The sequence below is a fragment of the Agelaius phoeniceus genome, chromosome 16 (genome assembly GCF_051311805.1).
Source record: "Agelaius phoeniceus isolate bAgePho1 chromosome 16, bAgePho1.hap1, whole genome shotgun sequence".
Classification (NCBI taxonomy): domain Eukaryota; kingdom Metazoa; phylum Chordata; class Aves; order Passeriformes; family Icteridae; genus Agelaius; species Agelaius phoeniceus.
The window spans coordinates 4,917,278-4,945,061 of record NC_135280.1 but is presented as its reverse complement, the minus strand read 5'-3'; the positions used below and the strand labels follow the sequence as shown (position 1 = coordinate 4,945,061).

Genomic DNA, 27,784 nt, shown 5'->3' with positions numbered 1-27,784 from the left:
ACAGAATCACAAAATTGTTTTGGTTAGAAAAGACCTTGCGGATCATTTGAGCCCAACTGCCAAGCCCACCACAAAACCACGTCCCCAGGTGCCACATCCATCTATGGGGAATGTGACCTGCACTCCAGACATTTTTATACAGCAAGGTAACCATTTTATCCCAACTTAAAATGGTTCAAATACTTCACATCTCCAAAAACTGCACAAACCTACCTGCACTGCATGTCACAAGCTGAAGCAAAAAAAAAAGGAGCTTTGGTCTTTATGCCAGTTCACAATGGCAGCATTGTGAACTGGCATATGTCTTGTACATGTCAGCTTCTGTTTGCCTTTTTATTTTCTTTTTTCCATAAAAACAAGACAGAGAAAAGAATATCAAATATTAAAACCCCAAGGAATATAAATATTAAAAAAAAGCTTTAATCACAAATGCACAGATTATTTAGACTACATGTGGCTGTAAGAGTGTAGCAAATGCCTCTAAGGGTGAGGAAAGTTAATTCTTTAGGGTACAAACATAGAGGGAAAATACGTGTTTTAACTTAATGCTTTCTAATTTCCAAATGCCTACCTGCAAACATTCATTGTGAATGCATGGAGATGTCTGATGCATTCATTATGTCTGTTTGGTTAATCTGCTTTTACACAAAACTAAAAGAGATTAATAAACTTCCCTAAATGCCCTACCATTGCCAGCATTCTTCCCTCTCTGAAAAGCTTTGCAAGACTTGTTTGATTAAAAACTTTTCTTCAATTTCGATATCCTGAAGTCAAGGTACTAGATGGCAATCTTTGTTTTTGTTTCAAAATAAAGAAACTTCACAGTTGCAGAGAAAACATGATGCAAGTATAACTGACAGCTCAAAACCAGATGGCAAATAAAATTATCTCAAAGCATATTGTTTTTTTTCACATTGCATTTACAATTTCAACGCTCATATTTGGCAACACTGCTGTCCCTCATTTTATGTAGGTTAAAAGTGAGAAGCAGCCTTCTGCTCACTTCAAAGTCAAGTATTTACCCCCAGGTAGGATCTATTTATGTGCATTTAACCAACTATTTATAGCCATTTGAAAACAGAAGGTTTTCATGAAAAGTGCTGGCACAGCCTTCACTATAACAGCATTGATAACATGTTCTCTCTGTTCCCACTGGACCTTCTAACTTGATAACTCCTTTGGTAAAGATGAACTGGAATGTGGGGACCTGTGATATTAAAATTTCTTTAAGCAACCAACCTCTCTGCTTCCCCAGATGCTTTTCTGCTGCTTGTAGCAATAAATCTTCCAGTCATGCAGCAAGGCACCAAGGCACTCATGGCTTTTATTAGATAGGCTTCTAGAGCTTTGGGAAGCATTAATAGTCCATCAGAGGAGGCACTGACACTGATCTCCAGGTAGCCAAGGCAGAACATCCCAGTGTGACAGGGCTGGAGATGAGCACAGGACAAAAGCACAACCAGAGTGTCACCCACAGACATCATCCCCCTTCATGCCATGGATTTATTCTCCCTACTGCCCTTTCTAAGAAACACAACAGTCACACGGTGAGATTTCTAAAATGAGATCTATGCCCCAGTCCCTCAGCAAAGCAGCAAGAAAAACAATTCTTTTCTGGAAGCTGATATTCATCAGCAAACCCCACCTCTCTGCTCTGCTCCACCACAGCAAACAGGGCCTTTCTCATTCCCGACTCGACTGCACAAAGATCCATTAGATAAAAAAAACATATCTAAATGAGAAATGCAGCAAAAAGAAATGAGTTCAGACAGCTCCTCCTCTCTGATCCGGGCTACAATAATTATGCCCACGTCATGTGAATTCATGGCTGTGCATCCTCAGCATAGCTCATTTTACCCAATAACTTCAAGATCCTCTTCCAGAAGCTCCTCTCTCTCCTCACCCACCTTTCCAGGTGTCCAAGTCACTCATTCCTCTTCACCATCCCAGCTTCCCATTCCATGGCCCTCCCCTAACACAGGTGCTCCCCGGCAGCCACGCACACCTTGCTCTGCCAAGGAAGGTTTGCAGCTTTCAAGTCCAGATAGTTTCACCCAGGTGCCCTCCCATGCTTTCCCCCATGCTAAAAAAGAGCCTGGAAGAGAATTTTGGGAGCAATCCATGCAGACATGAACACATCCTTCTTGCAAATTTTTCCAGACGTCCTCCTGCAGCGAGAGCTCCAGAGGCCTGGCAGTGGATCAGGACAGGCAGGTGACACTCCAGCTCTGTCCCTCTTCCCCTCACAGGCTGCCAGGCTCCTGCTGTGCCCTCCAACCTGCCTCTACTGCAATCAACAAACCAAATGAACCAACAGCCACAAGTGTAAACTCATGACTTTGTGCCAGCCACCACCAGCTCATTTGCTCATGGGCTGCTCCTTCCTTCAATATTTCTTCAGGTTTGGCTTTTAGGCTGTGAGCTTTCTGGAGAAAGCATCTATCTCCACTTATTTTTCCTACAAGAGCCAGTACTAATGTGGTTAATAATTGCAGCTAACCTTTGGCTGCTGAAGTATTAGCAATGCCACCCATAAAGCTGTGTCATATTTAGTGAGCTGTCAGAGCAGCAGCATCATTAAAAAGCCCAAGCACATAACTAATGTATGTAAAACACTGCAAGAGATAATCATTTGGTTGGTTGGTGATTTATTCCAAAACTGATGGAAGCAAAGGGCTTGGCAGTGAGAACTGCTGAAGGGAGGGAAGCAGGGCAGGCTAACACTCACACTGAAACAGCCCTACCACCTGGCTTGCAGCAGCAAGCTCTGCTGAAAGCAGTACAGGTGTTTTTTGAAACTCAAATGACCCTTCATGGTCTGTGGACTCACTCTCCTAATGATTTCTGCCTGGATTTGCAAGCTCTTTTTTTCCTTCTCTTCTCATTTCACATCAGAGGGGTGTCAAGACTTTTGCTGCCTAGTGTTAACTTTGTGTCTGTACATGATGTTCTCACTGTGCTCACTGGGACCTGCAGGCTCCATAATTAGGGCCAGATTCAAGCAGCACCAAGCACACTTGCAGAGATTTTCCTCAAACCCAAACTTCCCCACTCCTTCCCAGTGCTGTCCCTCCCTCCAGAGCTCTGCAGGCTAAAGGACAAGACTGAAGAAAAAAGCAACACCTTCCCCTCCTCAGCACAGGGATCCTGGCTGCCTCTCCATGGGCAGCAGCACCAAGCTGCAGCTCCTGAGCTCTCCAGGTCCTGCAGCACCCAATCCCTTGGTAGCCTCTCTCCCTGTGGAGCTGAGACCCCCAGTCCTTCCCAGGAACAACAATTCCCTCTTGCACAGCCATGTCAGCCTCTCTGCCCACCCTGCCTGACCCCAGAACCCCAAACCTGAGCCTCACAGGGCCCAGCCCACTCAGCAGCTCCCATGGTGGAAGCCAAGACCTGTTGATTTCTGTGGTTTCATGTAAGTGTGAATTGATGAGCTACTTCAGGAAGCTAATATTAATTCCTGGAATATTGTGCAAGGGCTGCCTGGCTGATTACCCCTCATTCCTGTCTGCTTACAAACAATGATTACAGTCTAATCTCAGCACTCTTGGAGGAGCTGAGGAGAGTACCCTTCATCTACTGTAATTATGTTCCAGCTCCCTTGGAGCTCCCTTGGAGCCAGAGCTCTTATTCACTCCTAGCATTATCTGCAGTCTAATCTAGTTGGCTGGAATGGAGGTGAAAATTACTCCAAAGAGCTGTAGTAAGCTCTGGCTGTAGCTCCAAAACCAAGCTAAAGAAACCAGATTGTTTTGTGATGGTCAGACAAAAGCACAGGATGAAAGAGAAGTGGATCCAGCACATGGCAAAAGCGAGTGCTGCTGGCACTGCCAACAGTTGACATTAATATGACTCAATCCTGGTTTTTGCAGAAATGTTCACCCTGCTGCATTTCCTTCAGCCTCTCAGCAGGATGGAGACACAGCAGACATCTCTGCAAGCTCTTTGAAAATAAAGCCTGTTCCCAGTGGGACCTGGTCACACAGCCTCCCCAGGCTGCTCCTCCACACTTCAGTGAGGCCTCACAAGGTGCTACAAGGCATTAAGTGTCAAAACATCACCAGCCTTCTGGATGTGATGGGAAGGTTTAGCTGCTTCCAGAAGTTTTGTTCTAAATATCAAAAGTCAAAAACAGTCCATGCCTGATTTAATCCTGCAAAGGCTTCCAGGCAACTTCACTTGGCCTACAAACCAATTCTAGGTAACTGTGCAGGTCAACAACTTCTAAATCCATTTTCTGATCATGTTGTTTTGTCCAGTATCTATAGATTAGATATAACAATAATATTGTTCCCTGTCAGGGTGGGGAGGCCCTGGCACAGGCTGCCCAGAGAAGCTGTGGAAGTGTCCAAGGCCAGCCCTGCAAGTGTCCAGGGCCAAGCTGGATGAGGCTTGGAAGAGCCTGGTCTAGTGGAAGGTGTTCCTTCCCACGGCAGGGGTGTGGAACTGGATGGTCTGTAAAGTCCCTTCCAACCCAAACCATTCTGTGACTCTATGAAATTATATTTAACTGCTTTCCTTCAACATAACTACACTAGAACATCAACATTGCCTGCTGCTCTTGTTAAAAACACTGAGGGTTTTACACCACCTCCTTGTGCAGACACGACTGAGACCCTCTGCTCAGGCACAGAAAGAAAAGACCTCTCCCTGCCAGGCTGTGAGCAGGATCCTGTGCTGCCTTCCCTTGCTGCTGGGGATGGCTCAGGATGATGGAAACTGCCAAGCACAGCCTGAACTGGGCTCTCAGCACAGGCTGAAACCCTGAGCACTGTCTTATTCACTGCTGCTACAGGAACCTGGGAGATTGAGCATGACAGAAACTGCACATACTGCAGTTACATTTTGCCTTTGCTGGGGGGACAGGAACTCACCCCTGCAGACAAAGCACATGAGGTTTAACTGCAGCAATCTGAGAAATGAGACATCTCTCCCCTGATCTCCCAGAAGGCATCCTGATATCTGGGCTGCCAAAGGTCCTGTGTTCTCATGAAATGTTAAATCTAGTCTGGTTTTTTTCTTAAAGCCAGTAAGATGTTTCTCTGTCCTACAGTGCTGTCACCCTTTGCTGTGCTGTAATACAGTAAGGAGAACAGTTAATTAAGTTTGAACAACAGTGGCTAATGACTTCTATTTAAAGCTGTTCATAAAAAAAAACATTAGAAGCCCTTAGAAATTACCTAACTTTGGAAGCCAACATGGTACCTTAAGAAAAGAAAACATGATAGCCCTGCACACTTGGACTTTGGAGGTGTTGTCTTCTACCCCAAGCAGTGGAGCAAGGCATCCCCTCCTGCCCTACAACTGCTTATTTTAGATTTAATTCATGATGAGAACACCATGAAAATAACAAAATGTCCCAGGGGACAAGGGATCAAAATGAGTGCTGGCAGCATCACTGTGAAGTGCAGGTCCTCTTAAATTACTCTCAGGTGCTGGAGCAATGCAGCTGCTCTGTGAAAACCTGTGGTGCCTGGTGGGGAAAGAAGATGGAGAAGCAAACAGGTCCTGAAGAGATGGGAAATACTGAAGAGACAGCAAAATGAGACAGGCTAAAAAACCAGCAGCTCAAACAAAGCAGCATCATCCAAGATCTCAACAGGAGAAGGCAACCTCACTACAAATGGCTTGAGAAAGGAACTGAGGATCAGAGAAGGGGCAACAGAGGATTACCTATTCTGTTTAACCTCCTGAGATCTTAATCCTTATGTTCATCTCTAGAATTCAACAACAGAGGTTATGCTGAGACACATGATGGCATAGGAACATTGCCAGCCCCTGCACCAGAGAAATTCCAAGAATAAAACACACAGTGATTTAGACACATCACTGGTAGATGATAAACACTGGAATTATCAGAGAAATTAATAAGAAGATTGTTTAAATATTAGCTTAATTTAGCACAAAAGAGGAGATCTAGTGCAGCATTAACCTCAGACAGACCCTTTGAAAACACATCCTGGGAGTTGTGTGCTCACTACACCCACTCACCAAAGTATCTCTAATGAATTTCCTCCTACCTGCTGTGTCAGATCTGGAGGGAACCCCTCGAGGTATCTTCCTTCCTAGCCTTGCCTTCCCCTTCATGCATAGACTGGGAATTGTTTGGATTGCAAAAGGGAAACCTTATTTTTCTTATTCTTCTTGGCAGAGAAGAAGTGATAAAGACAACCATCCATCACTGCTCTTCATGAGCATCCCAGAGCCATAATGCAAGGATCACACCTGATTTATCTTCTACAGAGTCCAAATAAAAACAGACCTCTGGTCTGTCTCGACTCAAACATAATAAATTGAAACATTAAAATGAAGCCTAGTTTCATCCTCCTTTTTGAAGTCAGCAAAGGGAAATGCTGAGGGGAGTTCAGTCTTCCCCTGATGGATTCCACAGGTGCCCCATGATGGGGACATGTCTCATCTCTTTTATGACAACTTTCATGAAAAATCCTTTCCTTAGGATTTTTCCTCCTGAGAAGCTGAGAGGCCTCAGGAACAAAATGTAACCAATGGTTATCTGCTGCTGTGGAATGCAACAGGTGCATCTGGGATTGGGCTCATGTGGTTGTTTGTAATTAATGGCCAATCACAGCCCAGCTGGCTTGGACACAGAGCCCGAGCCACAAACCTTTGTTATCATTCTTGCAGATTCTATTCTTAGCCAGCCTTCTGATGAGAACCTTTTCTTCTATTCTTTTAGTATATTTTAAATGTAATATATATCATAAAATAATAAATCAAGCCTTCTCAAACATGGGAGTCAGATCTTTGTCTCTTCCCTGTCCTGTCACAGGGACACATATTTACCTGCTGGCTGTTAAAGCCATCCTGGGTGTCACTTCTGCATTTAGCTCTCCCTGTGACTTGGGAAGTTTGCTCAACTCACAAAATCCTCTGCAAGCTCCCATATCACATCTTTTATCCTCAGAGGATCATGAATCATCAAGGCAGAATAATATTTGAGGACTTAAAAGTACTGAAATTGTTAAAAAAAAATTAGCCTCTTACCAGCAGACAAGAAAGGAGCAATATTGGAGCCTGACTCCAGGTTTTCAGAAAAAAATCCAGAGAATATGAGGCCTTAAAACTTATTTATGTATCAAATAAAACTAAACAAGAAATAATAAACCCCCAGGCAAAATTATGCTAATAAATAAATTACAACATTGTCTTCCTATCTAGGAGAATTCCCTAAAATTCTTAAGAAGAAAAATAAAAAAATAAAAAAGAAAGAAACCCTGAGGATTAGGGTTTAATTATTTGGATTTTCAAAGCCTCTGTGCCAAAGTACCACCAAGAAGGCTACAAGAAAACTGTCTGAGCAATGGAGCAGGGGATAAAGTGCTATTACAAATCCAGAAACGAACCGAACTAAATTAAAAAAGGAGGTATAACACATGATCAATATTCAACATAGTGAAAGATTACAGTGGCTGCTCCCCGAGGACCAGTTTTGTCTAACCCATTCTTCAGCTATTTGCATAGGAGAGTGAGCTGAGATGTGGTGAGACTGCATATGACACCATTGGTTTGGGGGGCATTGAGCTGACCTTGGCTGCTCTGCCTCTCAGGAGCACTGAAACACTTCATCTTCACTGCAGGCTGTCTTGGGAGAGCTTCACTCGCTTTAGTTACAGAAAATATAAAAACACAGCTGTTTAGCAGTTAAGGAGAAACCTGAGAAAGCACAGAATAATGAAGATATTTACTCTTTTCTTGCAAGATGCTAGGGAAATGATACCCAGAGGAACAGAATGGCAATTTTAAAGAGATATAAAAACCCTCTTTTCTCAAGTCCTGCATTGACCTCTGGAGCTCCCTGTCACAAGCTCTCTCGCAGATCAAGAGTTCAGAAAGTCCAAAACTGAATTAGATACATTCAGAGCAATAGTGGTGAAACACATTTACCAAAGCTTATGAAAAACATCTTTTATAAAGACACCACAGTAGTTTCTTGGGCAGGTTTGCACCACTATGTGTTTTGAAGCCTGAAAACAAACTGTCTCTCTGTTTGAACAAGGGTGAAAAGCCTCGCTCTCCCTTGCAAGCTATAAAAATTAACACTTCACTAGGAACTTGCACAGCAGAACTGGAACACCTGGACGAGCTGGCAGAGCCATTGCTGTTCCCAACTCACAGATGGGGAATGGGACAGAGTGAGGCACTCAGTGGCAGTGCTGGATTACAGTCAGGGAATCCCTGGATTTTTTTGGCTGTGTGCTCATCCAAAAGCTGCTGTATCTGCTGACCAAACAAGCACAGAGAACCTCAGTGGGGAAGAAGAGGCTCTTCCTCAGCTGTTCCCAGCCCTTCACCCATCCCATCCCACCTCAGATCTGCACTGCAGAGAAGAACTCCCCAGGGAGCTGCTGCTTCATCAGCACCAGAGCTGGGTATGGATGGGATAACTACAGACACTGTGGATGGGATGACTTCCCAAACCCCATTCTCTCAGCTCCCTGCAGGGTGGTTTCCATGCAGATCTTTCTGGCAGGCTCTGGAGGAGCAGCAGAGCTCTCGTCCAGTTTGGGCAGGAGCTGCAGCAATGCCCTCTCTCATTTCCACAGCAGGTTGCACACCCAGGTGCATCACTGGGGCTGAGCTGGCTGCTGTCAGCTCCTGTGCAGAGCAGGAGGTGAGGAAAGCCTGCCCTTCATGGTTCCCTCTTCGGTGCCAAGCCAAGCCTGTGGCCAGCCACCAGCTCCATCCACAACCCAACCCTTGCTTCCCTCCAGATGACCATATTTGCTTTCCAAATGTTCCTCTGACAGACACATGTCCTGCCCCTGAGCTGTGCATTCCAGTGTCTGCACATACTCACTTATGATTAAAAAAAAAAAAAGATAAAAGAAATTAGAAATTACTTAAAACCTGTAATGGCTTGAGGAGTCTCTAGAGTGAAAGGGAGGAGGGAAGGGGGAACCTGGGTTAATAAAAGCTGTTAATTAGAGTCAAATTTGCTGCTTAATGTGTCAAGAACTAGTGAGTTACGAGTTAATCAACTGTCTCAGTTCCTTGGGAGAGCAATAAAGCTGAAGCCTGAAAATGGAAGGACAAGGTCAGAGCCTTCAAAGGAGATGTCTTTAAAATCACTCAATGCTAAGGTCCAAGCTGTGAGACACCAGGATTGCCCTATCCTGAACATCCTGTTCTATCACTAACCATCAGCATTCCAAGCCTTCCACAGTACAGTCATCCTTGATTTTTACCTTTTTATCTCCTTTACTTGGGACTTTATCACATGGGACAAAAGGCACAGAAAAGATTGGTAACTCTTCAAACCCTTCATTTTTTTTTTTTGTTTCTGCTGTTCCCTTTCAATGGATACTGCAAAAACCCAAAGCAAAAGGCAGAAGAAGAAACATGGAGGAGTTGTAGAATATCCTTTAAACCCTGAGTTCAGAATCCAGTGTTCCTCGTGCAAGACCTATCAACATCTCCCTCACCATGCAGTCAAAGGAGCTGGCACAGCAGGAACTGCCTTCGAGAATAAATTAATAAAAACATCAGAGAGGAAAGAGTGAATAAAGCTTGTCAAGAAATGAAGAGTTTGGAGATGGAGCATTTCCCACATTTTAATGCATCTGGGAGACAGAAGGCAAATGATGGGTGATTTACTTTTGCCATTGAACTATGGAAAGATTTAATCTCTTTTTACTCCAATTTACTCTTTGCAAGTCTAGCCTAGATGGAGTACATCCTTCTTGCCTGCAACATGCCAGCCATCCCTACTGCACCACTGTCATTGCTGAGAGAAGAAAAGCTGCAGTGGGACCTCTGCCATCACCCAAGAGCTTTCCCAGAGAGGGGGGGTGCAGAGAGAGCTAGAATAGAAGATAAATATTTATAGCAGAGGATTCCACCAGACTTCCAAACTTCTGCTACAACAGAAGGCATGAAAAACATCTTTTTTTTTTTTTTTTTTTTTTTGATTGAGTTATGCACCTCCCAGCCAGGCACACACCCAGCTCCAACCAAGCTGTTAATTCATGAATATCATCCATCACTGGGCATTGCTCAGTGTGGGCACCATAGTGGATCTCAATTTCCTGCTCTTGCCACCACATCTCCCTCTCTCTTCTCTTCCCTGCACAGCTGCCTCTGGAAGTTTTCAAAGAAAAATGCTTTTCCTGAGAGGTTTCTTCTCCTGCCTTGCAACCTCTGCTTAGTTTAGGGGGCAAATGTGCTATCTAACTGTTGTGGAGACAACATGATTCCCAAAGGTTGGGATTGGCACAGAAAGGGAAAACAGATGTTCATAGATTTCATTGTAAAATGTAATTACCCATGGTTTTGGGCACTACATACAACATATTCCAGTAAATGTAAAGCAACAGGAAGTGCCCTCTGTGTCCTTGTGGGCATCTCGGGTGGTCCTCCAGATCTCACCTGTATTTTCCATACTGCAACATTTCAGCACAGCAAGCAGCATCCTTCTGAAATGTGGGGAGCATGGGGGATTACTTCACATACATCCAAATAATCTTTTTAGCACTAATTTTCTTGTTCTCTACAACATCCAAGTCCTGAGGGAAAGCAGAGCCCAAAGCTAGCACTGGATGAAAAGATTAGTTGCTTCTGCATTAAGATGCTTGTAATGATTCAGCAACTTCAAGCCATCTTTCCACCAACAAGGAGTCTTTGTGCTTCCTCTATAATCTGATAGCTCAAAGTGACAAAAAAAAAGAATTTGACAGAAGTCATTACCACCTACGAAGCTGTTGTACATTTGTGAGTACAAATGGGTGAATTGTTCCCCAGACTTGCAGCTTTATTCAGCTGGGGGAATAATCCCATCCTCCTTTCCAAAAAGAAATCTACAGTTCTGCCTTCCCTTACAAGCAATTCACCTGAAGCATCAGCAGCAGAGCCAAGGCAGTGTCACACACAGCTCCAGGTGTGGTGGTTGCTTCCCAAAGAGCAGGTGAAGTGCACTGAGGATTCTGCCCTGGTGAGAGTGACCAGCTATCTCCCATCTGACACCCCTTTCAGGCTCCTTTAAAAGGAGGCACAATAAACTCCAGGAGCAATCAATCCTCTGCTTTTGTTGGAAACTGTTCCTGCACGGAGCAAAATAAACTACAGAAAATCTCAGCAAAAAACTCAGGGGCTGAAATTCTTCTAACAATTAGTAGAGAGCCTTTGTGTACCTCCTTCCACAGCTGCCTAGTGCAGAGGGAAGTGGAGAGGGTCACAGCCTTCATTCTGGACACAAATTGGCTGCTGGTTCTTCACTGCTGAAATGGGGAGAGGAGGTTACAGTCACAGAGTAATGAGGGAGATCACACTGCAATCAGGGAACAGAGATGGGAGCTGGAGAGATGTGCTGAAGGCAGGGAAAACATCCCCTAAATTAAACCCCTATTGTTCACCTCATCTCTGCCTTGGTGGGTAACCCACAAAACTCTGAGCTCCTGCCAGGAGCCTGTGTGAATAATTCCAGAGCATTTTTCCTACCTGTTGCTAACATACCTGTCTATGAGCACAGGAGCTTTATGCCTCTTTGAGCCATACATATGGGAAGGTAAATTTTCTGTAATCCCTGGGAATAGCCTCTTCTTTTCCCCTTTCCCAGGAAAATGTATACTGTTGTTTTTCAGGATGAAGGGCTCAAGTTGCACTGCAGAAAAATCATGAGTGAAGTACAGGACTCCTCAGCACCCTGTGCATCATTAGGGTGAGGTTATTAACAGGATTATGGGGGCTGAGGGCAGCAAGCTCTCATCCCTCTGGAGGATGATGTGTGAAACAAGGAGGGCAAATGCGAATTTGCAGAGGAACCATGCTTCATTCAAGAGATGAGTTAGTGTTTCCTTCCCCTGAGACACTGTGGACATCCTCACACCTGAAGAAAACCCCATGGTAGCAAAACCCTTTCCTGAAGACAAAGAGCAAGAATTCCACAAAGATGGTGAGACTACAATCATCAGTGGACATCTGACTCAAATTCCATGTTGGCATCTGCTCTATAAAAATATGAGTACAGACACAGCAACAATGGGCAACTGTAGCTCTCAACATTTTGGGAAATAAAATTTGGGAAATACTGCATAGGAACTGATGCAATGTGCTTTGAGATCTTCCTTCAGAAGCCTTGGTGTAAGACTGTGATGGCACCCTATATCCAGTGTGCTGTGAGGCTAAATATAGCCATGCCCACTGAGAACAGCTTCCAGTCCTATCTTTGAAACTGCTATGGATATCAGCTCTTCCTTCATCTCATTAACACTGCTGTAAAGTGCCTGGCACAAATCTACATCAAATGAATATAATTACAGGGGAAAATACATTGCATTAACTTGTATGTCTGGCCTTCCCTTGCTTTTTCTGTCTTACTGCTGTACACAATTTTGTTTCTAATTTTCTTCACAATTCATCTTCTTTGTCTTTCTTTCCTTTCAGCTTTTCACCTACTCCTTATTTCAAGCCCAAAGTTGATTGCTTTCCGTTTTCTTTTTAAGTTTGATTGATTTATTCTGCACTTACGTAAATTATTTTATACAAGGCATATAAACTGTAGAACTCCCTGCAGAACAACACAAGCACTGCTACCCATGTAGGTAAGGAGGAAAAAAAAGTAAAGTTAACAAAATGCTAAATTAAGTAAGAATCTCTTACATCACACTTTAAAGCCTGCCAAATCTGACTCTTCAGATGTACTGCAACAGCAATTTTCTAAGACACAGGTCCTTTGCAGGTAACATCTTTAGTGTCAGACAGGAAAAGAAATAGAGGTTCTTCCAGCTGCTTCAGCAGGGACTAGGGAATGATGTAACCTTCCAAACAACCAGGCTGCAAGTTGTCAGGAGGTCACTACTGCATGGCCCCAAAACAATGCCATTCCCCTTGCCTGCTATAAAAAAAGAAAGGGAAGGAAGATGAGGGGAGGTATTTACTTTTCATATCTTGTCTGAAACACCTGCAGGACTTCAGGCGAGTGATCTCTGCTGAAATTCATTGTATTGCTCCGTCCATCCTCGCTTAATTCATCTCATGAAATTCTTAAATGGTACCCAGGCTACAGGCTGGCTCTCTACAGAGATGGGAATTACATCCCTAATTACAAGATATGGTACTGCCCTAATAATAAGTACTGTGCTCAAGAAGTCCCCACCCAGGGGAATGAGCCTTGACCTCTTTTAACAAAGACTGCAAAACAGTTGATAAGAACATTAAAGCAAGTCCCTGCTCCAGAAACCAGGCCTTGCTTCCTGCAAGTGCTCCAGGGCTGGCTGCAGAAATAAGCTTTGAGCACTTCTCTCCAGTCTGAGCTGTGATGGCTTTCTGTCCCCCGGCTCAAACACAGCCTTGGTAATAAACATGCAGAGGTGTAGAAGAGGAGCTAGAAAGGCAGAGTTTTACCTCCACAGCATTCACTTGTTTTGCCCCACAATCCCCAAACAGCACCAGGACAAGCTCAGCTCGACAGGTCCATTCCAGGCACTGCTGGAGAAATTATTCTGAATTTTCATGCATTTTCGGGATGAACCAACCCTCACAACCCCTGGAGATGATGGGCTCCTCTACAAAACGCCCAAAAGAACTGGGCCTTGCTACCCTATCATTATTGCTCCCTACATTTCTTTACAAACATCACCCCCTGCCCTAAGAGCTCTCCCACCTCACACTGCAGCAATCTCAAACTGGGGCCAGGTTTTCCTCTCCAGCACAGATTTGTAGCATTTAACAGCAAACCTTCAATTACCACAGTGCATGACCGTAAAACTTGCTCAACTGGAAATGTTCACTTATTTCTAACCTTGCCTCCAGTTGTCTTCTTTCTTTTGCCCCTGAAGCCATCTCAAACAGTATTCTCCTGGAGCCTCTGTGCAGCCTGCCTAGCACAAACCTAAACCATAAGTCAAAATGATTTAAATGATATGGAAATATATATCCCTCCTTCAACACCAAACTGGGAATGTGGCTCCTAATGGGGACATCACTACACATTACTCATAAGGCCAAGACATGTGGCATTTCCCAGGGAACATGCACATTCTCCTTTTTATGCTGGATGACTTATAAGGAGCCATCAGTCTTCTCCTTTTGGGGCTGTGCCTTCCATATGCACAATTTGAGTCCTTAAAGTGAACCCCTCAACGTAGATTCCACCTGCCTCAGAGAATAAAAAAAAAAAAAAAAATACAAAAACCAAAAAAATAAAAGTCTTGGAAATATATAGCAACAAGAAACTGGCAGGACAAACTCACACTCCCACTGTGCCAAATTGCAAGTTTAGTAATTCTGTTTTCTTCCCGCTGAGTGGAAGGTGTCATTAGCTGCTGTATTTAGAGCCACAGAAAAGGTTCTTGGAGCAATCCCCAGCCTTCCTCTGAACCAGGTGGCTGCTGACCACAGGAGCTCTGTGCAGCTGGGGACCTTCACCTTCATCTGCCTGCAGTAACCGCTTCCATTTGAATGGAAAGGAAATAAACAGGGCAAGTGGCACTGCATGAAGAGAAACCCTCAGGCCATGCTGTCCTCCTCGGGGCTGGAATTCATCCCTGCACCACCACGGCCACTTTAAAGCCCCTGTTCTGCATAAAACACTCTGGGGTGCTTTTAACTCAAGAATAGATTTCCTTCTGGGAGAGGATTTCTCCTCTAGGCTGGTCTCTGTGGAGCACCCATTGAACCAAATCCTCATTTCTAAAGATTACTTACAACAATTCAAAGAATCATCCTCTTACTGTGAGAGCCTTGGAAAGGGAGCACAAAGGCTTTGAAAATGCCCTGCAATCATGCAATGTGCACCTGGGCTGGAGTCTTGTTTGCTGGCAACATTCCTCCAAGCTTTTGGGAATGTCAGCCCATCAGACCACGAGGAGAAATGTGCCCATCCACTGCTGGAGGTTGTGCTGTGTGATGGAGGAGGAATGGCAGAGTGTGGATGGGATGGCTTGATGGGATTGCAGATAAATAAATACACAAATCCATAAGCAGAGGGGGTCTTCATGATGCCTGCAAGGAGGAGGGCAGGGAATTGTGAGGAATTGCCCCCTTGGTGTAGGGCTGGGAGCACCCTGTGGTTTCCAGAACTGTTTGGGATGGTGGAAGTGAGGACCACCTGCACTGACAGAGAATTGGGAGAATCTGTGCAAACATTCATTATTTATAAGATAGCTGTCCAGAGGCAAATTGCCTGGAATCCATTAAAGGGAGAAATCCCAGCTCCCTCTGGCAGTTGCCTGGCACAGGCCTTTTCCACTGGCAGAAAAGGGAGGGGAAAAAAATCACTTTCATTTCTAATTAATCTTCTGGTATATAATACTTTTAATTAGGAGGGAAAAAAAAAACCTGTGTGCTCTTGGAGAGAGGAAGGAAGGAGACAAAAGCAAAGCAGAAAGCTCTGGCATCTTGGCTGTAGTTAAGACCTTGTCTTCTTTAAACTGAGTTGCAGGTGAGCCCCAGCTCCTTTTCTCCTCATGATATGACCAGAGCCCCCCAAAGCTTCAGGGGATGCTCTGGAGATGAGGAGTGGGACCCTGTGTGTACAGAGCTGGGTATCTACCCCAGAAAAGAAAGTCCAGGTGAGAGAAGCACTGGAAAAATGCCTTGGCCAGAAATGAAGCAGACTCTGTTGGACACAGCATGGGCAAGAACAGAGAAAGGCCCAGGGAGAAAGAAGTACAATAAGAATACATTATCTCTTCAAATTAATAACCCCCCAAAAACACTCCTTCCCCAACCCCAAATTTCCTATCCCTTCTTTTCCTAATGTCTCTCTTCCCTGCATTCATTATTAATGCCAGTGGGGGTACAGATTTGCACTTCGGTTTCTGAAAAATTAATTCAATGATTAAAATTTCAGTCTCTGAGTAATGAAAGCAGCTCAGGCAAGCTGGAGATGCCCCTTTGCAGTCTGAAGGCTTCTGGTGTGCTGCCCACTTACCCCCTGCATGAGAAGCCTCTGTAGACCTGGCTCAAGGGGGAAAATATGGTAGGAAAATGTGGTTTTAAGCTGATCAAGTTCTGGTTTTGTGGAGAAGCCATTTCAGTTTAACACCCTACCAATTCTGTATTCACTGCAGAGAGTGAATCCCAGGTTCTTCCAAAGCTCAAGTCCTCATGGCTTTCCACATGACTCCTTGGGTAAGGGAAAATCTCCAAAGAATGTAAATATTAATCAATGCTGTACATCTATCACTCCCTGACAGGCTGATTGCAGGCTCAGAGACTTTTGGTGTGGCTAATGAAATTTTCTGTGACACTGTGCTTAAAATGAAAGAGTAGCAGAGAAAGTTTCTCAGAGAAAGACATCATCTCAACTCACCAAAAAAAATATCTCTTTTCTCATCTGTTCCCATGCTATCAGCAGGAAGGGCAAGACTCAAGGAATCTGATAACTGGTGAGGAAAGGGCAGGAGACACAGCACCCACCCCTGGAGGGCAATTCCACCTCATTCCAGAAAAACAGAGACTCCCACAGTCTCTGATTGAGTATCAGCCCAAGGAAGGTCCATTCCCATCCCTTCCCACCAGCTCCATGTCAAAGCAGGAGGTGGGCAAAAGACCTGCATCGTTCTCCACCCTCGACTCCCAGCACTGTTATTTTTATTTATTTTAAAATAAATGTGAGAGGGATGTCAGGGCTCTGAGCAGCACAGGAAGCTCAGAACCTTCTCCAGACTGAGATTAGAGAAGGACAGGGAAGGGCTGGATTTAAACCTATACATCCCAATTTCATTCCTAGGGTGCTAAAAAATAGCAAAATACAACAAATATACACAGGACCCCCCTTGCCTTTTCAATGGCATTTTGCTACAAGGCTTAGTTGGATTTTTCCTCGGTGGAATAAAGACAGCTAAAGTGAACAGAGTCCTTGGGGAGCAAAATCTTGGGAATTTGGTGGAATCTCAGGGCAGCCCTGGCAGGACATTCCCCACCAGCCAAAGCAGCACTGCTTGTGCTGCCATCATGGGGAAAAGAAATGGACAAAGAGGAACAGGAAGCTCTGCCAAAATCCTCCACGGGCAGGAAAATAGCAAAGCTGTGAAGCTGAGATCTGATTTTCTGTGAAGCAACAGGATTAGTGACAGCCCACATTGCACTTCACTGGGGTCAGGATAACTGAAGGAACACTGAGCGCTGACTCAAAGCCAACTCCTGGATTCAGATGCTGTGTGGCTGCTCCTGAAATATTTTATCAAAGTTTCTAAAATTCTACTGAATTGTCAATTTTGGGGGGAAAAACCAAATGTCTTTGGTAGCTCCAGAAGAACACATGCTGTGCATATCACCTGCACAGTGCTACCAGGAACAAAAAGCAACACACAGAGACCTATTTTTCACCACATTTGCTGAAACTTTTCTGGGTGAATGTGCAGAGCATTGGCTGCTTGGAAAACTTGCTGCTTTTCTTCCTCAAGATGCAGCTTTGCAGAGATTTCCAAATACGTGGCCTTTTATGTGCTGCTCAACCCTTGAAGTTATTCTGAGCTGAGCCTTTAGCACTCAGCCCTGCGAGTACAGGGCAGACAGAGAGCCAGGACATGCAGGAAGAGCCCTCTCACAGGCTTTCATGTGCCAGCCTTCCCACCTCAGGACAGGTTCATTCATCTTGCTCTTAAGAGTCCAGGTGGTTTACTGAACCTGCAGCTATTAAATTTTCCCTTTTGCAGACACTCCTGAGCAGGATCCTTCCCAACCTGAGCTTTAACGTGTTGGGGGCACAGCCCCAGTGCTCTGTGCAGAGCAAAGAGGAAATGGAAATGCTGGAACAAGCACTTTGGCACAGCTTCTTGGCTGGGCTAAAGGTTTATTCCTGGGATGCTGCTTTCCTGCAGACTAAGGAAAATTAAATTTAGCACTTTGCAAATAAATAGGTTAGGGCTGAAAGGACACTATTTAGGAATTTACTGCACACAGCAGCCTCAGAGATTATAGATCCATCACCGTCTATTACCTTGCTAGTTACTGCTTCCACTCTGTCTATCTTCCCTACTTACAGAGTGGTCCTTTCATCAGGTCTTTTTCTGTTCCAACTTGAAACTGTCATCACTCTAATGGAATTATATGAAGAAAAACAACTTTAGGCTGCAGTGACTGCCAAAAAGCCAAGGACAACTCCTGTGCTTGCCCAGGACAAGGCGGTGAGATTGCTGCCTGACAGAGACATGCACAGATGTCTGACACCCTCCTGAGCAGCACAGCAAGAGACAGCTGTTTACACACGTGTCCAAAACCTCTGGGCCTCCCTGAAATTGTCAGCTGGGCCTTTTCAACACCCCCACACACAGGAGGTTTCACAGGGGCTGGCAAACTGACAGCTGAAGTCAACCCTTGCTGCAGAGTCATCATCGCTACACGGCACGTGGCAGTCACCAAAGGCACCAACACAATTATAAACCCCACCTTGTGCTGCTCTTCTCTCTCCACTTCAGAGAAAAATCATCTGCAGACAGTTCCCTCTCCAGGGTCAGATGCATCCCAGAAATGCAAAGTGACAGCCAGCACATGAACACTCCCCAGAGCCTTCCATTAAAACAGAAAAACCCTGTGCTTAAAGGTTTGAATTTATGAGAGCTCCTCAGAACATGTCTGAGATAGATCGACTGCTATCAGATACCTGCTTTAGCTGAAACAGATTAAGGACAAACTGACATTTTCAAGCCTGAGTTAGATATATTCCCTCCAAGATACACGTAGACTGGTTTGTTTTCTTCTGGAAGCAAAAGATGCCATCAGAAGATAATCTTGGGAGTTACTCAAGCTAGAGGTCATCCTCAGCTCTCAAATTCCCTGCTTCCCCCACAATGTGATTTAGCTACAAATCCTTGTAAGACAGATTTGATATAAAATACTGTTTGGAACTTCTTCCTCAAAGGACATTCTCATGCAATTGCCAAATAGAAAACACATTAGATACAAAGGCCTTATAAACAGTACTAAGTTACCTGCTCACAGCACTGACACTCACATGGGGCAGCAGGAATGGTTTTTGTGTGGAGTTACAATGATTCATGGACTTGCCTTTTTGAAGCAAATGTGAGGAGAGGTTATTCTACCATTTCCATGAATGTGAATGAAGACAGTTAATACATTCTCAAATCCTTAATATTATCCTTAATATTAAATTATTAGTGTAATATTAAATTATTAGAGCTGTATCCATATGAAGGATTAATTCCTTAAGTAAGTATACAGAACATAAAGAACTGAGCTGCAAGTGCTGTTGCTCTGTAGTGTCAGGTAGAAATCCACCAGAATCCCAGCAGTCAGTCCTTGCACAAAGCTCTCCAGGAGGATTTCCAGGGCACTGCTGCATTCTGTCACTGCTCCAGGGACACAGCAATATTAATGGATTGACATCTCTGATGGGACATGTTATGATCTGTGCATGGCACATCATGCTGAAGACCCCCCAATGCTGTGAAGTGCCTCAAACTCTCATGAAATGCCACAGCTGGATGCCTGATGTGCTCCCAGCCCTCTCCAGCAGTGACTGACCCCAGACAGTGGCAGGATGCCTTGGAGCAAAGCAGAAGGTACACTCACAGTAGTTATTATTTTTGCTTTTCTACAAGTGGTTTCATAAAATAAGAACTCTGTTTAGATGAGGGTCTTGGGAGAACCCAAACACAGTACAGACTGGGATCCCATGAAGGAGAGCTGCCTACAAAGCTCTTATCTTGAGCTGGCAAGCCAGTTTGAGAGAAAGCACATTAACTGGTTTATGCTGTGCCAACTTCATGGTTAAGAACCATGTAAGAATTGAGCTTTTAGACTGTGAAGTGTGGAAGAAATACAAGGATGATAGAGGAATTGCATGGCTCTGAGATACTGGCTCCTGTCTCACTCCTGATGGTGGCCCTTGGCCTGCCAAAGGGGACCTGTGACCATGACACCCCATTATCTGCTTCTCATTAGTGCCTCATGCCATCCTTCCCCCTCACCTGCCAAACGTGGGGAGAAAGAGCCAACCACCTCATCACCCAAACTGAAACCTTTCAGCTAAATCCTACATGAAGGCACAACACAAGCATTTATATTCACAACAAATAAAGGAGAAGACCTTTATATGAGCCCAGACACACCCTCCAGATGAAGGCAATAGATGTTCCAGGGCCACACCAGCATGGGAATCTTCTGCTGTGTTTCCATACTTGTGAACAATTTTTGTACACACAAACACACGTCTTCTTCCCTCCCTGAAGGTTAGAAAATCTTCTGCCCCAGTCAAGCTATAACTCCCAAAAGAAGAGATAAGTCCTAATTATATTTGTATTTAAACACTATGCTGCTTAGTGGAGACAGAAGAGAGGCAGTGACTGCCACCACTGCCACTGGTGCCTTTGTGCAGGCTGAGCTGTGCTGCCATGACCTGGGCACTCACATGCTGGTGGGTGCTCTGCTGGATGTTACCAGCTGCACCTCAGAGCTGTTTCCTGGAACTAACTGCTTTTCCTAGAGGTCTTCTCACAAACCTGTTCCTGGAACACACAGGGAAAAGGTGAAGGAGTGGTACAAAAGCCATCTTGAAGTCCTTTGGCAATGCTCTCACTGTGTGACCTCTGCAACACCAACCACCCCTCACAGCCAGCTGGAGAGGCTTCAAGGGTGTTCCTGTGGAATCACAAGTGGAGGAAAGGTCCACAGGGATTGCTGAAGTCCCTGACAGCATTTGTCACGCAGGGACAGCACAGAAGATGATGCTGTGACAGCCTTGCTCTGGCTGAACTTGCTGCCTTGGAGCAGATCAATGCCTGCACAGAAGCCCAGAAGGTGCCCAAGGCACCAGAGCTGACCTGTCCCCTCCTCGTGTCCAAGGACAGCAAACAGAGACTGTGGAGCAGCCAGGAAAGCTGGCTGAGATGCAGGGTACCCAGAAACTCCAGGCTTTTCCCCCTCAAGAGGATAAAAACCTCCAGCAATTTCCACTCCTTTTCACGTGCAGCTTTGAACAGAGCCATATGCAAGCGACCAGGGGGCTGTGGCTTGCTGACACGGCTCTGCAAGTTCTGCAAAATCACAAGAGAGCAGCCAGGGACAGTAACAAGCGTGCATCAAAAGCTGCTTTGCAAAACACCCATTTCATGTGTGCTGCAGTGAGCCTTGGTATTCCCTCATGCCCAGGCTCCGAGGCACTGCCTTTCCCTTAAAGAATGCTGATCACACAACCTCTAAGTAGAACACCTTTTGAAACTACCAGAGCCTCAAATAAATAAATAAATAAATAAATAAAATTGTTTGAAGGCATTTAATGCCAGCTGGAGGTGGTGGACACCCACAGAAAAGAGCACTGAAGCCCCCAGCCCTCTCAGGATGCACTGTGTGCCCGAGGGACGATTGCCTGCATCCATTGCTGTGCAAGAAAATTCCATCTGCCCTGGTTACATCTCCAGCCCATCCACACACAGCTTCCCCACCACAGGACATTTTGAAAAGCTTCTCACACCCCTGTGAGTCCAGGAATTGCAATATCCTGCAACCAGGTGAGAGGGACAGAGAAAACCAGGAGGTTGGCTGACCTAGAGCAGAGCCACGTGGCGATTTAGTGGCAGAGATGGGAACGGGAATCCAGGAGGGGTTTTGCTTATGTCCCCTCTGCTTGATCCCTTTTTTAACACTGTCTTCATCTCACACTGCATAAACACATCCCTGCCAGCCCACACAGTCCTCTGTAAGCTGTTCAAACACAGCAGCAGGCGGACACAGACATCCCCCTCTCCTGAGACCTCCCCCAGGGACACGGGCACAGCCACAAGAACGACTCCTCCTTCAGCAAATTGCAACCACGGGTGCTGGGGACGTGCTGGGGGGCAGAGAACAGGGAGAGGGTTCATTAGAGCAGGGAAGGCAGCCAGGACCTGCTCTTCCCTGCCCCATGACACAGAGATGGAGTCACAGGCTCCTGTTTGGGGCACAGGCACAACCTGCCCCATGTCCACCCCACGTCCCTCCACATGTTGCTGCACCAGCCTGGATGCTCCAGTTTAATTAAATTCTTATCAGTGATTTGTGATCCTTGATGGTGCACATGACTCAGCCCAGAAAGCAAAGGCTGTCTCTGTTTCATTAAATAGGAGTTATTTCAATGAAGGGGATTTGGATGGAGATAAATTGCAAACTTATTAAAAAATAGGTGCATTCCAGTAATTTTGTTACTTATTATTGCAGAATCATAGAATAATTTAAGTTGGAAAAGACCTGTATGATCATGGAGTCCAACTGTAAATCTAATGCTGCCAAGGCCACCAGAAGCCCAGGAGAGACCCCATCCCTTCAGCTGGGATGGCTGATGCCTGTCACAGCCTGGATGAGGCCATCAGCAGCTCCAGCAGTGATGGGGGCTGAAGTCAGGTGAAGAATTTGTGTGGATAACTCGAAAGCTGCCTTTTCCAGTGCCCTCCTCCTTTGCCAAAGGAAGGGCAGACAGAGAGGCAGAGCTCATGCCAGCACAATTTGGGTGCTGTGGGCAGGGAAACCTGGGAACGCTGCAGTGGCACTGCCGTGTCCTTGGGGAATGAAGGAGCAAAGGGAAGGGAAAGTGCAAAAGCAACTTGGTGGTCAGCAGCTGATGACTGCAAAACAAATGCAATTGCAGAGACAGATGGCATCTGAGAGCCAACCTCATGTTTCCTGTCCCAAACCAGGCCTGATTTTGTGACAGGTTTTGTATCTGCCTCACCAGGTAACACAGCAGTCACTCCAACACAGAGGATGCACCCACGAGCAAGACAAATCCCTGACCTTTCAGAAAGCCTCACCCATCCCCTTGTGCTCCTAGTCAGGAAAGACTCTGTCACTGGAATAATGCTCCAAAATCACCAACATGAATTACCTTCATGCCTGGGTCTACCTTGGCAGACCCTCAGGCATGGCAGGAAGGGGAGCAAGTGGTGCCAAGACATTGAAATGGGTGCCAGACTGGCAGGTAACAGGGGAGGGTATTCCCAGCCCAAAGGTGCTCTCTGCTCCCCACCAGCACTGTCCATTAATTCCCACAACAGTCCAGGGACATTGGCAGGAGCATCATCCACCTTGTACAGGTGGGGAAGAGAGGCAGACAAAGAGCATTCCCTCTGTTCAGCTGGAAGAAGGTTCAGCCCAGCCTCTTCAGGCCTTTGCTCAGAAATTTTGCAGTCAAAAGGAAAACCTTCTGTTAGATTTTTCCAGTATACTTGAGATGACTGGCTTCATTAAAAACAAAGAGAGAAAAAGCCCTAATGTGCACTAGGGAATAGGCAGTTGCTCAGTAAAGCATACACAGTAAGAGAGAAACTGTGTAAGGAAGAAAAAAAAAGCATGAAGAGCAATTTGAAGCCAGTAGCAAGAATTAAAGCTGGGTCCTAACACAAAACAGGCTGCTACAATATATGAAAGAAAATTACGTGTGGGAAGGTTAAACACAAGATTTGATGCTGTAACACCATAGACTGCTCAGCAGCTACTTTTAGAGGCTGCTGATTAGTGCAGCCCAGGATGGGTGCTTGCTGACCCTTGCAGGAATCCCAGCAATCATCCAGCAGGAAGGCACCACGCTCACACAGCGATGGCCAGCGCCCCGGAGCTGAGCTGAAATCAAGCCTCCAACAACCACACAAAATACAACATGAAAATGAAATAACTTGCAATTAACAAAAATGAGGAGTTAAGAGGGGCCTACAGTCCCTAATCAATCTCTTGCTGCCTGGCCTGCTCCACGATGAGCCCCATTGTTAGTTTTGATTGTGTGTGCGGGAGTGTGAAGCGGCGGCTGGAAGAATAGCTCTCCATCAAAACTGTGATTTCCTTCTCCCCTCGAGACTCATCAAGGGTGAAGAGGAGGAGAGGGGAGAAGATAGAGATACAAAAAGAAACAAACAGCTAGAACAGGCTTCCCCAAGACACTCTGCTAGGTTTGAGGAGGAATAACTGAAACTGCAGGTGTGCCAAGAATGTGGACTCAAGAATCACAGCTCCCATCACTGCTGTCAGCTTCAAGATGAAACAAGAGCACTCAGGAGAATAAAAGTAATCCCTGCATTAACCATCCTGCTTATTCTGAGCTGTACATCATTCACCAGCGTGCCCTGGCCAGACTGGTACTCAGACTGTGCTGGAATCTCAGCAGACCAGACTCTCTGCTCATTTAACCACATGAGTTATTATTCTCTTCCTAATCTCTCTAGTAAGGAGTTGTTTTTACACCTCCAAGAGAGAGCTCTGAATGTCCCTACTTCGGGTAAATGTACAAATTTAATGTAAAACTAGATATTATTATTTGCCCACAAAGATAGTTTAACATTTTAGAAAATGCAGTGGCCTCCTGCTCTCAGTAGTTCCTTGAAGCCATAGGGTCTATCAAATAAAAGGATTTCTACTCTTTTTCTTTCAAATTGATTGACTTCAAATGCTTTGGCTGGGACTGTGTCCTTAGGCACACAAAAAGAAAAAAGCCTGAGATTTAATTTCTTTCCACTGTTTGTTCATTTGTACAAGTGTCTCCAAATCATCTCCTCTTCAAATTTGACCAGTCTTTCTGTTTACTGAAGGACTTTCTTTGTCTGAAACAATTGTCATTGCCTTTCTAAAGACCTCATTTCCTTACTCCCATTCAGGACCCAGCCAGAGACAAGGATAAACAGCACAATGCACTCCTGGCCAGGCAATGACAGCCTGATTTGCCACCTCCTCATTCCCAGCCAGATAAGCGGATGCAGAGGCTCCCCAGCAATGTTTGTTTGTTTTAACAGACATCTTTAATGGCTTGTTACAAAGGGACTTGAGGCTGTTCCTGGATATCTGATGGGTGGGCTGGTCTAGACACACCAGTGAAGCATCACACAGAAGTCTGTGCCACGGCTGGACACATCTAATGGAGCAGCAACAGGAACAGAATACAAAACTGTCAAGTGCCCCAGGAGCTACAATGCATTACAGCCCACAAAAAAATCATCAGAATCTAAACTCCTGGTGAGGAATCTGTAACAGCCTTTCCACAGTGTTTAATTGAAACAATAAAAAGGAGCAAACAAACAGGAGCGAGCTGTGAAGCCTGAGATGTGCCTTTGTGCCCACGCACTCACAGAGGGGCTGGAAATCACTGGGACATCCTTCAAGCTGATGAGCTCATCTGTTGCACTGATAGGGATCACCAATAAATACTGGTATGGTTGCAGTGGAATTCAGTGCTCATTTATAGATGCAGTCATTGACATTCCCAGCACAGCACTGTGATTAACCCTTTCACTGGAGCTGTAAACCCAATTAATGCAAACTGGCAGGACACATACAGCAGGTAGATAATAAGCTCCACTATAGTAACAGCACACCTTGGCCAGGAAAACCAACATCTTTCATCTTCATTTAGCTTTGAAGGGGTTACATTACAGGAGCTCCTATTGCATCCCTCACTTAAAATTAAATGCCACCAGCAGTGCTACTGAAATATGCTTTTAAAGTTTACAGCCGAACTACAGAAGCTTGTAAAGTGCCAAGGGACTTCTCTGGTTTAATTATATAGACCCTGTTCCATAAACTGCTTGAATAGAATAAATACAAATAGCTTCCATGCTTTGTGACCTCTCTGGGTTAATGAAATGCACACAAACACCCACAGTCTGCTATGGCTCAGAAATTCCACAGCATAAACACACAGCCCTGCTGGAAGCTATAGTCAGGATTCAAGCCTTCATACATACAAGAGAACCAGCTGCCTGGACTCAGCAAGGAAATAATTTGTTGTTTATATTCTACTACTATTCAAAGCTGCAGCCAGTGGGAATTGTCTGCAATTTACTTAACAGGGAGAAAAAGTCTGAAGTTTTTAAATTGATGTTGAAGTTAGGAAATCTGCTCCTCTTGTCCGGAGAGGTGGTGAGGTAAGAGAGCCTGAGGAATTCCAAGAATCAATAAATGACCCACCCTTGGCTCTAAGAAATGTGAGATCTTCTTTACCTGTTGACACTCACCTCCATCCTTGGCACGTACTTGGGAATAAATACTCAAATGAAGAAGAGAAAGCAAGAAGAATGTGTAGAGAGAGAAATCTGTGCTTTAGTATCCTCCATCCTGCATGTAAATATTTTATATTGCCATTTCACCAAGGAGAGTTTCCTTCTACCCGTGGCAAGCTCCTGAGCTTCCAGCCAGTTCTTGTTCATGTGGCCAGCATACAATCTTCTGACATTTTCTCAACTTTCTCCAAGCATGCCATCTCTCTTGTGGTGCAGAAAAAACTGCAACTTGTACTGTCTGGCCATGGCATCCAACAGACATCTCCAGGAGTCTGCTGAAGTTTCATCCATTGGATATTTAACACTACAGGTGTGAGCACAGGTCTCTGGAGGTGTTAGAGCAGCACTGCACCATCTCAACAGAGAACTATTTTCAGGATTTAATGACAGCACCTTAAAATCAACAGAGTTATTCTTTTCCCTGGGCACTGAGCTGCTTTTGTTGCTGCTATGTGCCTCAGGTAATACAGAACTCTCCTAAGGCCAAGCAATAGGACTGTTTTGGGGATATTCTCCTAGTTTTACTGAAGGTCCTAGGTGCTGTCTTATACACACCCTCACTTGCTGTATTTGTTGGGTTTTATTTGTTATATATTTTTTCCTGAGTCACTAAAGTTGCAGAATAGGAAAACATTTGTCCTATTATATAGAGAAGCAATCTGGCAACCATCCACATGTGGCACACAGCTGTGGGTCTGCAGAAACAGAACTTCCCCACTTCCTGCTTGTGGAGTTCCCTCCTGTACTGAACCCCTCCAAAACCCTTCTTAAAGGAGATTTTCCTCAGGAGGATCAGTGGGAGGCAGGTATGACTTTAAGGGCTGTCGTGTTTGACATGGAGAAGAAGAAAGTTCTCTCTCACTGACCTGTAAACTTGGGCTGTTGGCATTGGACCAGTCTAAAGACAGGACTTAACATCTTGGTGACTTCTAAATCACACCTCAGCTCTCTAATGCATCAGCTCAGAAGGTAACAGAGGAGGAAAACAGCCCCTGTATGAAGGCACAAGCTCACAGCCCACCCAGCCAGAGCAGGAAAGCACCCGACAGACAGAAGACAGACTGTTATTGCTACTCATCTGTGCCGTTCACATAAATGGCACTTCACACACACCAGCATGAGTTGCTGCTCAAAAGGGATTCCAATTTACATAAAGACAAGATGATGACATGCAGACAAGCTAGAGGATGGTAAAAAAACATAGGGAAATATATCTCATAGTGAAGTAATGATAAGCCTTGATGGTTACATAAGGTTTTATTACTGCGGCATGTAACTGATAATATAAAAAGGTGAAGTGCCAGGCCAGATGCCTGAGGTATTATGCATAGAGAGTCTCTTCTCTTTACTCCAGACTTTGATATATAAGTGGGAGACCAGATGTCAAACCTCCTACTTTTGAACAGAAGAAAGGATCTTTACTTCCCTCACGAGCAACACTCTGCCAGGTAACAGGGGGCAGTGATTTTCCAGCCTAATCACTGAGAAAGAGCAAATACACCCTGGCACATTGAAAAAAAAACATGAACCCAAAGAAGCAGGTGCAGGCAGGGGTGCACAGACCTACCTTGAAAAGCAGGCAGTCCCCCTGGTGCTCAGCATAGATGGAGCTGAGCCTGTACTGGTTCTCGGTGGTGATGTCGATCTGGTAGCCCGTGAGTGTGTAGCACACCTTGCGGAACTCCTGGATCTTGGTCTGGAAAACTTCTTTCAGGCGTTGGTTTTTCAGTTCTGCACTTTCCACTTGCTTCTTCAGCTCTGGGTAAGGGAAGAAAATGGGCACTTTCTTATATGTCACCAGCACGGAGCCCTTGTGCTGTACTTACAGTGCTAGCCAAACGGAGTGA

General features: G+C 45.1%; 1 protein-coding gene across 4 annotated transcripts in view; it reads right to left on the bottom strand.

Annotated features, from left to right (window-relative positions):
- The window catches only part of MAD1L1 (mitotic arrest deficient 1 like 1), a 349,791-nt gene that overhangs the window by 61,930 nt on the left and 260,077 nt on the right, over window positions 1-27,784 (bottom strand). For all 4 annotated transcript variants that reach the window (XM_077186910.1, XM_077186911.1, XM_077186912.1 and 1 more), the window contains one exon: window positions 27,505-27,695. In XM_077186910.1, coding sequence (XP_077043025.1) covers window positions 27,505-27,695 — 191 coding nt within the window. The remainder of the gene's footprint in view (window positions 1-27,504; window positions 27,696-27,784) is intronic.